General features: G+C 41.2%; 3 protein-coding genes across 4 annotated transcripts; 1 reads left to right on the top strand and 2 right to left on the bottom strand.

Moving 5' to 3' along the window:
- Window positions 1-783: 783 nt before the first annotated feature.
- Window positions 784-5,224, bottom strand: gatd3l (glutamine amidotransferase class 1 domain containing 3, like). The gene is made up of 7 exons (XM_031849723.1): window positions 5,045-5,224; window positions 4,901-4,953; window positions 4,712-4,825; window positions 4,436-4,567; window positions 4,245-4,337; window positions 1,157-1,322; window positions 784-1,033 (listed from the first exon to the last, which is right to left on the bottom strand). The coding sequence occupies exons 1-7, from the start codon at window positions 5,159-5,161 to the stop codon at window positions 899-901; spliced, it is 810 nt and encodes a 269-aa protein (XP_031705583.1). The 5' UTR covers window positions 5,162-5,224; the 3' UTR covers window positions 784-898.
- Window positions 5,225-5,916: 692 nt separating this feature from the next.
- Window positions 5,917-8,539, bottom strand: tmem127 (transmembrane protein 127). Of its 2 annotated transcripts, XM_031849726.1 has the most exons (4): window positions 8,094-8,539; window positions 7,719-8,007; window positions 7,469-7,633; window positions 5,917-7,366 (listed from the first exon to the last, which is right to left on the bottom strand). In XM_031849726.1, exons 2-4 carry the CDS (start codon window positions 7,954-7,956, stop codon window positions 7,056-7,058), a joined length of 714 nt encoding a protein of 237 aa, XP_031705586.1. In that variant the 5' UTR covers window positions 7,957-8,007; window positions 8,094-8,539; the 3' UTR covers window positions 5,917-7,055. The 2 variants fall into 2 exon arrangements, with proteins under 2 accessions (XP_031705586.1, XP_031705585.1); XM_031849725.1 differs by having other exon boundaries at window positions 7,719-8,539.
- Window positions 8,540-9,890: 1,351 nt separating this feature from the next.
- Window positions 9,891-13,173, top strand: ciao1 (cytosolic iron-sulfur assembly component 1). The gene is made up of 7 exons (XM_031849474.1): window positions 9,891-10,437; window positions 11,045-11,193; window positions 11,275-11,386; window positions 11,490-11,578; window positions 11,667-11,862; window positions 12,407-12,476; window positions 12,698-13,173. Exons 1-7 carry the CDS (start codon window positions 10,299-10,301, stop codon window positions 12,930-12,932), a joined length of 990 nt encoding a protein of 329 aa, XP_031705334.1. The 5' UTR covers window positions 9,891-10,298; the 3' UTR covers window positions 12,933-13,173.

Below are 13,173 nucleotides of genomic sequence, written 5' to 3' on the forward strand. Positions count from 1 at the left end.
TTTAAAGGGAGCATAAATGTCTGTACTAAATGTCCTGACAATGTGTCCATTAGTTGGCAAAACATTCCACTAAAAGACAAAACTGTCGAGCTGTAGAAAAGTCTGGCGATCACTAAAGTCAGTATAGGAGTCATTCTCTGGGGACCATGAATGTCTGTAGAAAATCAATCTGTATAAAAACAATCCATGCGGTAGTTGTAGAGATATTTCAGTCCAACAGTGCCACCCATAGAGCCACGCAGGCATGGCTCTATTTCACCCCATCCTTAAATCTCCTGTATTTCAACATACTGTAAATCTGGAGACAGCGAGTCACGGGTGTCTCACCTCGTCTCTCAGCAACAAACATTGCCAGTAATTGTAATAATCCATACTATTACTGTTTATTTCAAGGACTGAGGGAGAGATTTAACATCTCAGTCAGTGATATTGAGAGAATAATAAAGAGGTGTACTAGTTACACGCTACATAGAAGGTGTAGATCCTCATTAATTCAGCCTAAATGAGAAGAAACAATTATTGTTTTGTACATCCTAGAGATTATGTGTTGTGGCGTACTGTTGTCATTTAAGTGCTAACCGTATAGTTTACAAGGTCAGAGTTGGCTTTGATCAGATGCAGAGGTGAGGACAATGAGGTGAGGACAGCCTGCCTGTGGTGCAACATGTCTCCATTTAAAGAACGTGGGTTAAGGTAAATGACCCATAAGCCCCTCAGATGTGTAGATCTGCTCTCTGTTCACATACATATTAACCAATACAGTGAATTACACACAACAAGCCATTTGCTCTTTAACTAAAGCCTTTTTATTGATTTAGGTAAGAATTCATCACAATACAGAGGTCTGCACCAACAACACCGACTTCCTTTATTTCTCTTCCTGGCTGAAAGTGTCGCATCACTTGGTTGACATTCGCATGACATGTTTGACCATATTTCCGATGCCATCAAAGATGTAGTGATAGTGATAATCTGTTTCCCACATGAAGGAAGGAGTGCTGACCACTTTGTTCTTCTCATCCACATAGGCTTCGTGAAAGAAAGGGTTAAGGTCAAAAGCAGGAGCTATACTTCAGATCATAAACAATGACAAAATGGTCATCAATCTGAGGGGATTTAGTCAACCGATAGCAAAAAGAGACCTCTGAAAGGATATGTATGGCTCACGGACATTGTGGCGAGCGCCCATGCTCTTCACAGCCTGCACCATGTTTGTGTGAGGCCAGTTCCCCCAGCGAGTGCTTTCGTCCCGCTCGTAGCCCATGGTCACCTCGATGCTGGGCAGCACGCGGCAGGCCAGCACCGGAGCCATGCTGGCCAGCCTGAAACAGGAGCAGACCGTTAGTTGAGGTTTTTACTAAATTAAGGTTAGGAGACCAGACTGATCAGGGTGTGAGCATAATTTCCTTACCAGTATCAGACAGGAGAGATTCAAAGCCTGAAAAAGAAAGGCTGTCCCAGTATAAATCACCGGCACAGCAGTGTGAAGCTCAGTGTGTACTTATAAAACTACTATTACTGACCAAAAGATGAGTATGAGGCAAGATTACAGTCAGCTGTTTATCCCCATGTGTCCATATTAACCAGCAATCTTGGGATACATTTGATCAAACAATATTATTTAAATCCCCCACACACAGTATGGTCCACTCACACAGGGGATTTCACTTATTGCACCTGACTGGAGTGGGTTGTGCACAGCCCACACATGACTGATATCTGTCCTCATAAAGAGATGAAGTTTGGTGACCTCACATTATTCCTCCCAACTTGAACCTAAGCAGAGGTCTAATCCGCTAAAGTGAAAACACCTGAGTGTCTTTAGATAAATACAGGTGCTGTTTTATGCCTATAGGCTTCTTGGTATTTATTGACGATATTATCAACACTACAGTCCAGTCACAACTTGTGGTCTCCGTATGGTGTAGATTTTGCTGTGCAGCAGGAATTTTGACTCCATTGTAGGAAAAGTGCAGGTGTAATAACATAAACGATGGGTTTGTTTCTTCCCAATATTTTACAGAAAGTAGGCCACATTAAGTTAATGCATCATGCAGATCTATAAACAAAACACACAGACATGCAGTGAGCTAGGTTCAACTGTTTACTGCTTTTTTCAATCAAAGCAGTTGTTTAACACTAATGACTTCAGCTGACAGCACATGCTAAGGTCTGCTGAGGTTTAAATTCAGTACAGTCTGTGTGATAATGAAGAGCAATTGATTGTCAGCTTGAAGCACTTCACAGACACTGAGCATCTCCCCCCACTAGACTCCATCTACTAACAAAAGGTTCAAGCGCAAACTTGCTGATTTCAGATGAATCTTTAAAAGACGTTTGAGTTAAGGGTGCCTCCATTGGGCCTCTTTCACAGAAGACATTTTGACTTGTCACAGTAGGAACAGCACAGGTGTTTCTAATGACACTAATGAACGCTCTGTTCTACTCAAGCGTTACAGTGAGAGTGACAGCGAGCAAGCCAGCAAGATACGAGGACCCCGAAATCATAGCAGCTGAGTGGAATTCATACATCAATCATTTCATTATTTACACCTGTGCTTTTCCTACTGTGACATTTAAAAATGTTTTCCTGAGAAAAAAAGCCTCTAGATTTACATTTTGTCTTTCATACTCCTAAATCAAGGCGGAGTGAAACACTGATGAAATCAGAGGAAACGCATGAAGGGAGGAGCTGCAGCAGGAGGCTTAATACCGTGCAGGAGCTGCAGAGAAGCGGTAGGATTTGCCACCGGGGGCTAAATTACTGCTTTGAGAAAGATAGTCTTATTCCAAATGTATACACTGCTTGTCTTTTGTCTTATGTTTTTTTTTTTTTTTTTTTTGAAAGATGAACACATTTCAAGACAACAGTTACTGCTCTGATAAAACAGAGGGTGCATGTATCCGTCTCCTGTCTGCAGCAGCAACGTGTGGATCACAGTAATACGTTATACTGACTCCTACATTACACATCAATGTCTGCTTTGCTCATATTTTTCTTGTCACTTGTAGGGTAGAAAAACAATTCTCGTTGTTGGCAACACTTCAATGTCATGACGTTGCAGTATGTACTGAAAGTAAAAAGAAAAAATATGCGATTTGGCATACAGTCTCCCTTTCCTGCATCTGCTGTCATCTCAGAGCTGCCATTCTGCACGTGGCCACCAGGTGTCCCCTCATCTGTCACCTGTCTCCCCAGCTGCCCCTCATCGCTCCACGTGTGCCGACATAGTAGCCAAAGGATCAATCACGCTCTATCACATCACATACTGTATGTTGCATCAGTGTCATTTTGTCCTACTCGCTTTAACTCCTCGGGATTTGCCGCATGTGACTGCCTTCATGTTGCCCACTGTAAGATTTCCTCTAATGTTACCTCACAGAAGATCAGCTGAGCCTCAGCTGATCTTCTGGTGAGCCTGATTATCTGTGTCTGCTGGGATCAGCGAGAGGAGAGCCAATGTGCAGATTTTCAGCAGATAGCCTCTTAAGTGGTGCATCAACTTGCACTTTGTCTCTTTCTTAGCTTTCCTTCGCTTATTTGATGCAATGCAGATTTGTATTACATCATCAGATTTGCCTTTTTTTGCGATTTATTTTTGTGCGTGTATATTTTGTGAATGTTTAAACTACTGTATCATCACAGAATATGTCATGCATATTGGCATAATGGTTTTTAGAGGTAGTCTGTGTGCTAAAAGTAAACGTTTATTTTCTAGGAAACACTGTACTGACTATGTGAAAGTAATTACATTGTTTGATGTTACTAGCATGTATTGTAATGTAACTATTATTAATAATAACAACTTATGTCGGTAATAAAATATATTGTATCCAAACTTAACTGCAACATTTTAAGCAACATTCAATAATGAATTGTATGAATATGTATTTCTATTTATTTATCTACATCTAGAAACAGCCCAGTATTCATTGTCTGACCTTTTTTCCTTTCCACAGTTGCCTCGATGTCCCAATTCCATTACAGGGATCCTTTAAATCTCGTGCCTTTATCTAGTTTAATGTAATCTTATGTAATCTGATTTAAAGTGTTGTGCGAACCAGTGACAGACTGCCATTTTGCCTTATGTTTGGATTTAAAATGTGAATTCTAAGTTTAAAAAAAGCCACAATGTTGCATGCTGCTGCGCTAATACTTAAACATATTGATTGTACATAAGAAGAGTTACACAGTATTGCTCTTTCAGTACTGATAGATTAAATAGCGACCAAATGATACATACCCAATAGGCTTGCGTGAGCGGTGGAAGTCTTTAAGCACTCTTTCCACATCATTGTGCAGCTTGCAGTCTTTGCCGTCCTTCGCAAAAGAGGATCTAAAGAGTTGAGCATCACATATTGATATTAGTTCTCCATCTTTATCATGTCAGCTTGTATTTCACACTACACAGTCTCATCTTTCATTAACTCTCACAGATTCTTGGTGACGCCGTGGCCTCCAGGAAAGATGACTGCATCAAAGCTGTTGACGTCCAGCTTGGACAGGTCTTGCATTTGCATCTTTTCTTGACCATGACTGAAGCGAGCTGATTCCATCATCATGTTCCTATGTGACGGCCAGAAATAATCATAAATACTACCTTATGGAATTAATCAAGTCAGGGGGATAAACATATGTTAAATAAGCCACTGGACCCGTATATGAATCTCGTCCATCTGAAAGTGTATCAGTATTTCCAAACAAGCCTACCGGTTCTCCCCAGAGCCAGGCTGCTTCCTCATGTGGTCCATCACATGCATTTGCTGTTGATTTGGAGCAAACATCTGGAAGCGAGCACCGTTACGGCTCAGGTGGTACATGGTGCTGAGGACAGAGGTGTAAATTACCATCATCTGCATGGTGATATGTTCAAGCAATGTGTGAAATCCTGATACTCACTATACTCCCTCATGGACATCAGTCCCATCCCACCAGCCACATCCAGAGAAAACCTGGATTACATTGTGATTCACAAATCACAATAATGCCCACACTAGTCATTTAACTCTTTTCATTGGCCACATATTGGTGCGGTTCACTTACCACTGCAATATTGGTATTTCCCCAGTTGCCATAGTCACCCTGGTGAACAAAGCAGGCGGGCTGGCGAGAGAAAACAGCCAGTGTTTGTTTTGACAGCAAAGTCCTGGATGCCAGCATGATTTAGCTTCAATCTTACTGCGTCAGGAGGAAAATGTAAAAGTTTGCCACAGAGCCTGAAGACTTTGAATGGTAGTAAAATGTACCTTGCTGTGCCTGTATATATACCACCAGAGAGGGACAGGTGACGTTACCACGTAAGCTCAATTACCTGAGAATAGCATTTGCTTCTTTGCCTCGAATGGACTATTCCCCTGCTCAACACCTTTCCTGTTTATTCACCTGATTAACTTAAGTCATTTGGCCACTGAGTGACTCTTGAGCTCAGAGTATCTCAACATGAAGTGCTTTAACCCCTGAAATATCTTGACCCATTTAGAAGGCAACTCTTAGCATGGTATTTAGATGGAGAAACCTGCAGAAATAAATGCAAACTATGTTATTGATAGTTTTACATTTTGGAGCAGTTGACTGGTATCCGTTACACAACAGTCTGCATCCATGTGCAGTTTCTTGAAAATGCTGGTTGGTGTATTTGAATAAGGTAGGAGTGGATGTGATGCCTTGACATAGTAAAGGTATACTGTATGCCCTTTAAAGTCCATTAGGTTGTAAGGCTCTTACTCACTGTAATGCCATGGTCCGTCTGCGATGTCTAGACAGTAAACCCTGAAATACCTTGATCAGACGGAAATGTCAAAGTCAATATACTGTTTGATCAAATCTACAGCTCTCACCTGTGGGCTGCATTTGGTGATGGAGTTCGAATTAGTGAAGAACCCAAGAGTGTACAAATGACAAACATGAGGCAACAATATGGCATTAATCTTTATGACCACTTTTTATGTAGAAACAATCAATATGTACATACTGGTGATGAAAGCATATGACAATTTGATAAACAAAATGCAGGAATGGAGTAAACAGAACAATATACAACCAACGAGTCACCACATCAATCACAATTTTAAGCCTCACCTGGCTGCAAGATGTTCTCATACGATTCTGCCTGAAGATTTAAAATTTGCACACGAAAGAACTCATGCATAAAACAAACACGTACTGAAACGGTCACATATGGTAATCAAAGTACAAATAAGGTTTATTTTTAAAAATCAAATACAAGAAACATGACACGACCAACTTATGCAGTGAGGTTCCTGTTACTAAATGTCTCTTATTGTGAAACATTCAGACACGTTTCTCAATTTCTCCGTGGTTGTGAGCGCTCCAACACACACACACACTACATGCCGTGATCCTTTTTAAAACACCACAAAGACGGGTCACATTGGGACAATTTTCTTATTTCAAGTAAAGATGTGATTAACTAAGACTAAACCAGTGACGGGTGTCTACCAAGCAAAAGAAAAGAAAGTAAGTCTGCACAGACAAGTAAATAATAAATAATCAGGTATATTTGATAATATATATGAAAGAAATGTCAAAAAAAAATCTTAAGTGTATTTCTGCATTTTTTTTTATGCATCAGGAAAATAAAATCATACACAGCAAGCATATCAAAAATAAAAACAATGCTTAAGAAAGCTCCATTGAAAATCCAACCGACAGCAATACAACTGCTGCCGGTCTGCCGTGATCCTGTAATTGGCACTGATCATCAATTACTTACGATGATCCATGTTGATCACTCCTTGCCGATTAGCTTTCTTTACATGTAAGAACCAATTCCTAAAAACCATTTACATGCAGATCACTAACAACTTCAGTGGTGAAAGTAAGAATCGTCTCCTAAATGTCTGCCACCACAAAAGAAAGCTTTCATGCACCCAAGCACTGTCCAGTCAAGGAGTTTGTGCACCAACTGTGCACGCTGTGTTCATTATGGAGAGTATTTGCGAAGATATCCATTTGATAAGAGTGGGGTTTGCTCATCGAGCCAATAGCCGTGCTGAGAAAGAAGCGAGGGTTAACAAGGCCAGTCTGGCCGGCATTAGGGCGTGTAGGCAGGCGGTGGCTGAAACTGATTGGCAATGTCATAGTCAGCGGGAAAAGTTTCACTGCTGTCCTCCATCTCCGAGAGCAGCACTAAGGCCTGCTCCTCCTCCTCGGTGGGGTAATGGCGCAGCAGGTTCGCGGCTGTGGCGAGGATAGATGCTCCGCCTGCGCCTGCCACCAGGTAGAAACTGATGGCAAAAGTGACGTATATGAGAGAGCCGTGGTACTTTTTGTGTTGCTGCTGTAGAGACAGGATGAGCTCTGAGGCCCAGTAGCAGAAGCCTATGACGGTGGCACACTGCAACACTGATGAGAGACAAACAAAACAGTTAGGTAGGCAAATGTGACAATCTGACTTTTCTAAATAAAAAGAAGGGATCTGAAAAGAGCCCCAGTGTGAAAGATGACCTGTGAGAATATGTGCAAATGCATATCTCCGTGTGATCTTTAGGGCAGGGTGTTTGGGTCCAAACACATCCAAGAGGAAAGCAATCAGACTGCACAGGATGCCCAGGAAACAGAAGGCAGCGATCACCCTCATCAGCAAGATGGTCTGTGGATTCACACAGTAATCTGGAGGACACAGAGACATTACAAATGAGATACCAGACTCATATACATCATCTGCAGGTTTTATTGCACTAGTGCTGGTCCTCACCGTCCAGAAGCTTGGGGTCAATGTACCCCAGGACATCTGCCACCCCCAGCTCTTGTCTCGGACAGGTGCCTCCATGAACCCGGAGCCAGGCCGGTTCTGCGAGCGCCGTGCACAGCGCTGTGATGGACAGAGCTCCCGGCAGAGCCGACACCAGGCTCCGCTCCGGCTGCTTGGGCAGCGAGGTGCCCCCTCTCCTCCTCCGGCCTCCGGGGACAGCAGAACCCGGCGGGGCATACATGGTACTTCAATCTCCCTTTAGATCGCTGTATTATCGGTTTCCTGTTATTTACTGAAACGCACGAAACGATCCGTTGGTAAGGTCGGCCAACTGACTGGTTCAAAATAAAACAAGTTAGCCGGTACAGCTAATGTTACCTCGGCGATGAACGGATGACAGCGGTCCGGGCGGTTTGTTCACTTCCGTATCTAATGTTTCCAAACGACGCGTGAACTTAAAACTAGCTGCTTGATACAAACAGGATAAAGTATTTAACTCACCGGCAGACAATGGACTGATGGCCTTTAGGCCTGTTAGCTCTGCCGTTAGCGTGCGAAGCTCACTCACGTCTAACGACAAATGTCGTAAAAAATAAACTTAATGGTAACAAACCAGATGAACGACAACCTATCAACTAATCTAGCAAACTATTCCGATGAAAAAATGGCCACCTATTCGATACAGAAAACAAAGACAAAACAAAACAAAAGGCAGCTTACGATGGCTTCCTGTAAAGTATTAACTTCCTTGTTCAAACCATTCTTCTTCGTTGCTTCAATAGGCTGCAGTCTAAGCGCGAGAGGCAACCAGTGCTCCCACCTACTGATTATACAGCTAAACAACAGCTTTAAGTACGCTATTCTACATTATAAACCTTAGATTTGTATTGCAATTATGTGAAAGCATTCTATTTTATAAGTCACATACTTAAAGGTGGCAGGAATGAGTGCTTTTTGATGGGATAGCTCCACCGTGTGGTCATTTACAAAGCAGTTTTTTATTTGAGCTTTTAACTGCTGAACCATAAGGTCTAAAATCAACTTTGCTGTTAAAAATATAAACATACAAAAATGTCATAGTATAGTATGCCATGGGAAATAATAATTTACAATGTCATTATAAATGTGGTAAAATACTATAGTATAATATGCCATAAAAATATAGTTAAAATATCATAGTATAGTATGCCACAAAATATCACATTATTTCATATAAAGGTCTTGTAGCTCAATGAAAAACTGTATTATTAATTATCATGACATAGTAAACTATGACATTTTGTACACTTTATGCCATACTACACTATGACATATTTATGGCATTCTATACTATATTTTAATAAAATGATATGGCATATTGTACGATGATTTTTTTCACCGCATACTATATTTTGACATTTTAATGTACTATAATATTACTTTTTAAAATATAATTTCATGGCATACCTCATACTAAACTGTGACATTTTTTTATGACATACTATAGTATGACTTTTGTATGACGTCTACAACAACTACTACTAGAAGACATTTCAGTCATAAAGGAAGGTCACTTTCTCGTCACTGAATATGCCCATTGTTTGGAAAAGCTGTACTGTGTACTTCATCAGGATGCCAGAGTCAGACACTTCTCATCACATGCAAATAAAATCCAAAAGACACGCAAAGCTGCTCCCCATAAACTACACACATTGTATAAAGACAATAATGAACACATTCACAGATGTTTTTTTCACGTACAGCCCCATACAGTACAGTACGAGTGGGTAATGCCAACAAAGTTATGTATTTAGTGTACCAGGGAAGGTATATTCAGACCTAGAATGCACAGAGGGTAAAAAGATGTAATGCACTTTATTTATAGATAAAGGCTTAGAACATGCTATATATATATATATATATATATATATATATATATATATATATATATTACAGACTGATGTAATTATGCAGGTCCAGAAGATAATACAATAATCATTAAATAAAATAAACACCTTTGGTACAATATTTTGAGACGACAATCAACACAAATTATAGATTTTTCCATGTGTAATGTTGAAAGCAATGATTATCTGTGTAATGTATGATATATTTATGATATATTAACATAACACGCAAAAATAAACCTGTCAAGTGGAGCAAACAACGCAATGTTTTTGTGTTTTCTCACAGAAACAGGTTTACGATAGTGGATATAGGATCTAATCTCTGATCGTCTCCGCAGAAGGTGGCGGTAATGCACCTAAATACGCTGGTAGTCGACCGCTTTTAAAACCACAAAAGAAGAAGAAGAAGCAACAAGCAAAGATGGCGGCGCTTCCGATATGGTTGTTTTTGTGAACTTTTGTACTTTGTTCCTTGCTGCAACTACATTCCTTTTCAATTTGTCTTCAAGTTGACACATCGCTGTTGATCAGCACAGGAGCGCTGCATATCTGAGCGGGTCGTTGTGACACTGCGTCGTGGTGTCCGTTAAATTAACCGATATCTCTGACGTCCGTTAACTGTCAGCGGTGACGGAAATAAGAAGACGGTGACAGACGGGCTCAGAAACTGGAATAACGATATATTAGCAGCTCCGACATGAAGCAAAATCTGACCCTGGTTCAGAGGCTGAACGCACACCCGGACTCCCGGTGCTGGTTCGTCAGCTGGAGCCCAACCGGGACGCTGCTGGCCTCATGTGGGGGCGACAAGGCCATCCGGATATGGGGACGAGAAGGTGAGTTGAGTTGATACAAATCTAATAGTATTGCAATTTATTGATTAAAAGTAATAGTCAAATAATATTATAGTAAAAGAAAAATGTATTGCACATGAACGTTAAAGGAAGTAAAGTTAATGTCATTGCTCTTATGTTTAAGTTATATTCTTGAAGTTATATAGAGTTACACGACTTCTTACTAGTTTTCCTTCACTCCCTGCATTCCCCCTCTTGGGGCTGATCAGAACAAGTAAAATAAAGGTGATGTTTTATGTTTCTGTCATTTCCTTTACTTAATAATCTTCTTCTATTATGAGTAAATCAAACTTTAAATACTGCTATGTGAGTTTTGTATATAGTTCTTTGGAGACATTGACTTGTTATTCAGGGGATATAAATCAAATCAAATAATCTAAATGACCTGTCATTGATACTGGTTAGGTTTTGGTGATATGGACTGAATCCTCTATCGCGGTATATGTAATTATGTATCGAGTTATGATGATTTTCTGGAAAATTTAACAGAGAAACTATTTGTTAGATCCTGTAACTCCATATTGCCCATAAAGCAGTCTTGCTCACTGATTTTTATCTGCCTCCATATAAACGACTTCTCTCTTTGCAGGTGACTCTTGGATATGTAAGAGTGTGCTCCAGGACGGACACCAGCGCACCGTGAGGAGAGTGGCTTGGTCTCCCTGTGGGAACTATCTGGCCTCTGCCAGCTTCGATGCAACCACCTGTATCTGGAAAAAGAAGAACGACGAGTTTGAGGTTAGATGATCTATTTAATCTTCACTTTTGAATATGCTGCACCCTCGTAGATTTTACCCAGAGTTTCACCCTGTCTTCTAGAGTTTGACCGTGTTAGAGGGACATGAAAATGAGGTCAAGTCTGTGGCGTGGGCGCCTTCGGGGAATCTGCTGGCAACATGTAGCCGAGACAAGAGCGTCTGGGTCTGGGAAGGTTTGTGTTAAACTACACTCGGATGCAAGGCATGAAAAGCAAACCTACTGATCTGTGCCTCTTCTCATGTCGATGTAAATGACTTTCCCTTTGCGTTTCACAGTGGATGAAGAAGATGAGTACGAGTGTGTTACCGTTGTGAACTCTCACACACAAGATGTCAAGAATATTGTGTGGCACCCGACACAGGAGGTAGGTTACCCTCTGCTCTATGCACCTGAATGATTTCTCAATATGTGGCTCCGTTATCTCACTGTGTATTTGCCGTATGTTCATACAGCTCCTCGCTTCAGCCAGCTACGACAACACCGTTTGCATTTACAAGGAAGAGGACGATGACTGGGAGTGCCGGGCCACCTTGCAGGGACACACATCCACAGTCTGGAGTTTGGCTTTTGACGCCACTGGACAGAGGCTGGCCTCCTGCAGCGACGACCGCACCGTGAAGATTTGGAAAGAGTCTCCTCTTGAAAGTGGTACTAAGCATTAGTCTCATTATAAATACTATTTATAAAATGCTTCATCCAATCAATGACTAAACTACATTTTATGTAAATTTGATAACTTTTTTTCCAACACAAAGCACCTCAGCAGGCAAAGATCATCGTAAGAAGAGAAGCTGCATACAATTGGAGACGTCATTTATATCCGTCACATACTTGAGTTATGAGTAATAACATCGCACCTTTTTCTATATTATGACAAACCTCTAAAAATATCAGGCAGGTCTCAATGTGTGCATGTTTGTGGTTAGCTTCCACATAAAGGGATGTCTGCATTATTGCAACAGAGCAAATATTTTAATCAGCAGTGAAAGAGCTGCTGCAGTAGATATTTTTGTCAACTGTATGTTATTTTTGATGACTAATTGATCTGTGGTTTAGCTCGTCAGAAAATAAATTTACAAAGTTTATACAACCCTAACGTCACTACTTTTTGTCAAAGTGTATAGGTGGACAGATGCTGGTGGACTGTCTCATTCTCAAACTGTTTTTGTTTCCTGCTCTGCTCGTTGAACAGGAGACTTGTCGTGGAAGTGTGTTTGCACTCTGTCTGGGTATCATGGACGAACAGTGTATGATGTCGCCTGGTGAGACATTTCATTTTTATATATTGTTTGGGCATAATGCACTCTGAGCTCCGTTTGTACCCTCTGGTTGTTGAGATCTGTGGATCAGTCGGCTTGTCCATTAAGATTAACTCACCACATATTCTCTGCCCCTTCATGGAATACTATACATCTATTTATCCATATTTTATGTGGCATGATACCAGTTAATTGATCAAACGGTAATGTTTATCCTTGTTCAGGTGTCGGCTGACTGGCGCTCTGGCTACTGCCTGTGGTGACGATGCGGTGCGAGTGTTCAAGGAGGATGAGACGGCCGATCCGAACCAGCCCGTGTTCTCGCTGGCTGCTCAGGCGACCAAAGCTCACAGCCAGGATGTCAACTGTGTTGCCTGGAACCCGAAGGAGGCGGGACTCCTGGCTTCTTGCAGCGACGATGGAGAGATCACCATCTGGAGGTTCCAAGAGGAAGACTGAACACAACCGGCCTCCCACTGAACAAGACGTTGTAGCGAGCAACACTGGGGACTGTGCGGTCCAGAGGTCAACGCAGAAATATTGTTCATTCAGCTTTTCTAGATTGCTCGGCAGGATTCAGCTTGATATAACGGTGTATGTCTAAACTGAATGCTTCACTTCTTTTGCTCTGTACGTCTACATGTTTCTTTTTAAGAGCTCACTTAAGAATTTGACATTTATATAAACAAAACAAATAAAA

The sequence above is a fragment of the Anarrhichthys ocellatus genome, unplaced genomic scaffold (assembly GCF_004355925.1).
Source record: "Anarrhichthys ocellatus isolate YVR2014 unplaced genomic scaffold, GSC_Weel_1.0 scaffold9, whole genome shotgun sequence".
NCBI classification, from domain to species: Eukaryota; Metazoa; Chordata; class Actinopteri; order Perciformes; family Anarhichadidae; genus Anarrhichthys; species Anarrhichthys ocellatus.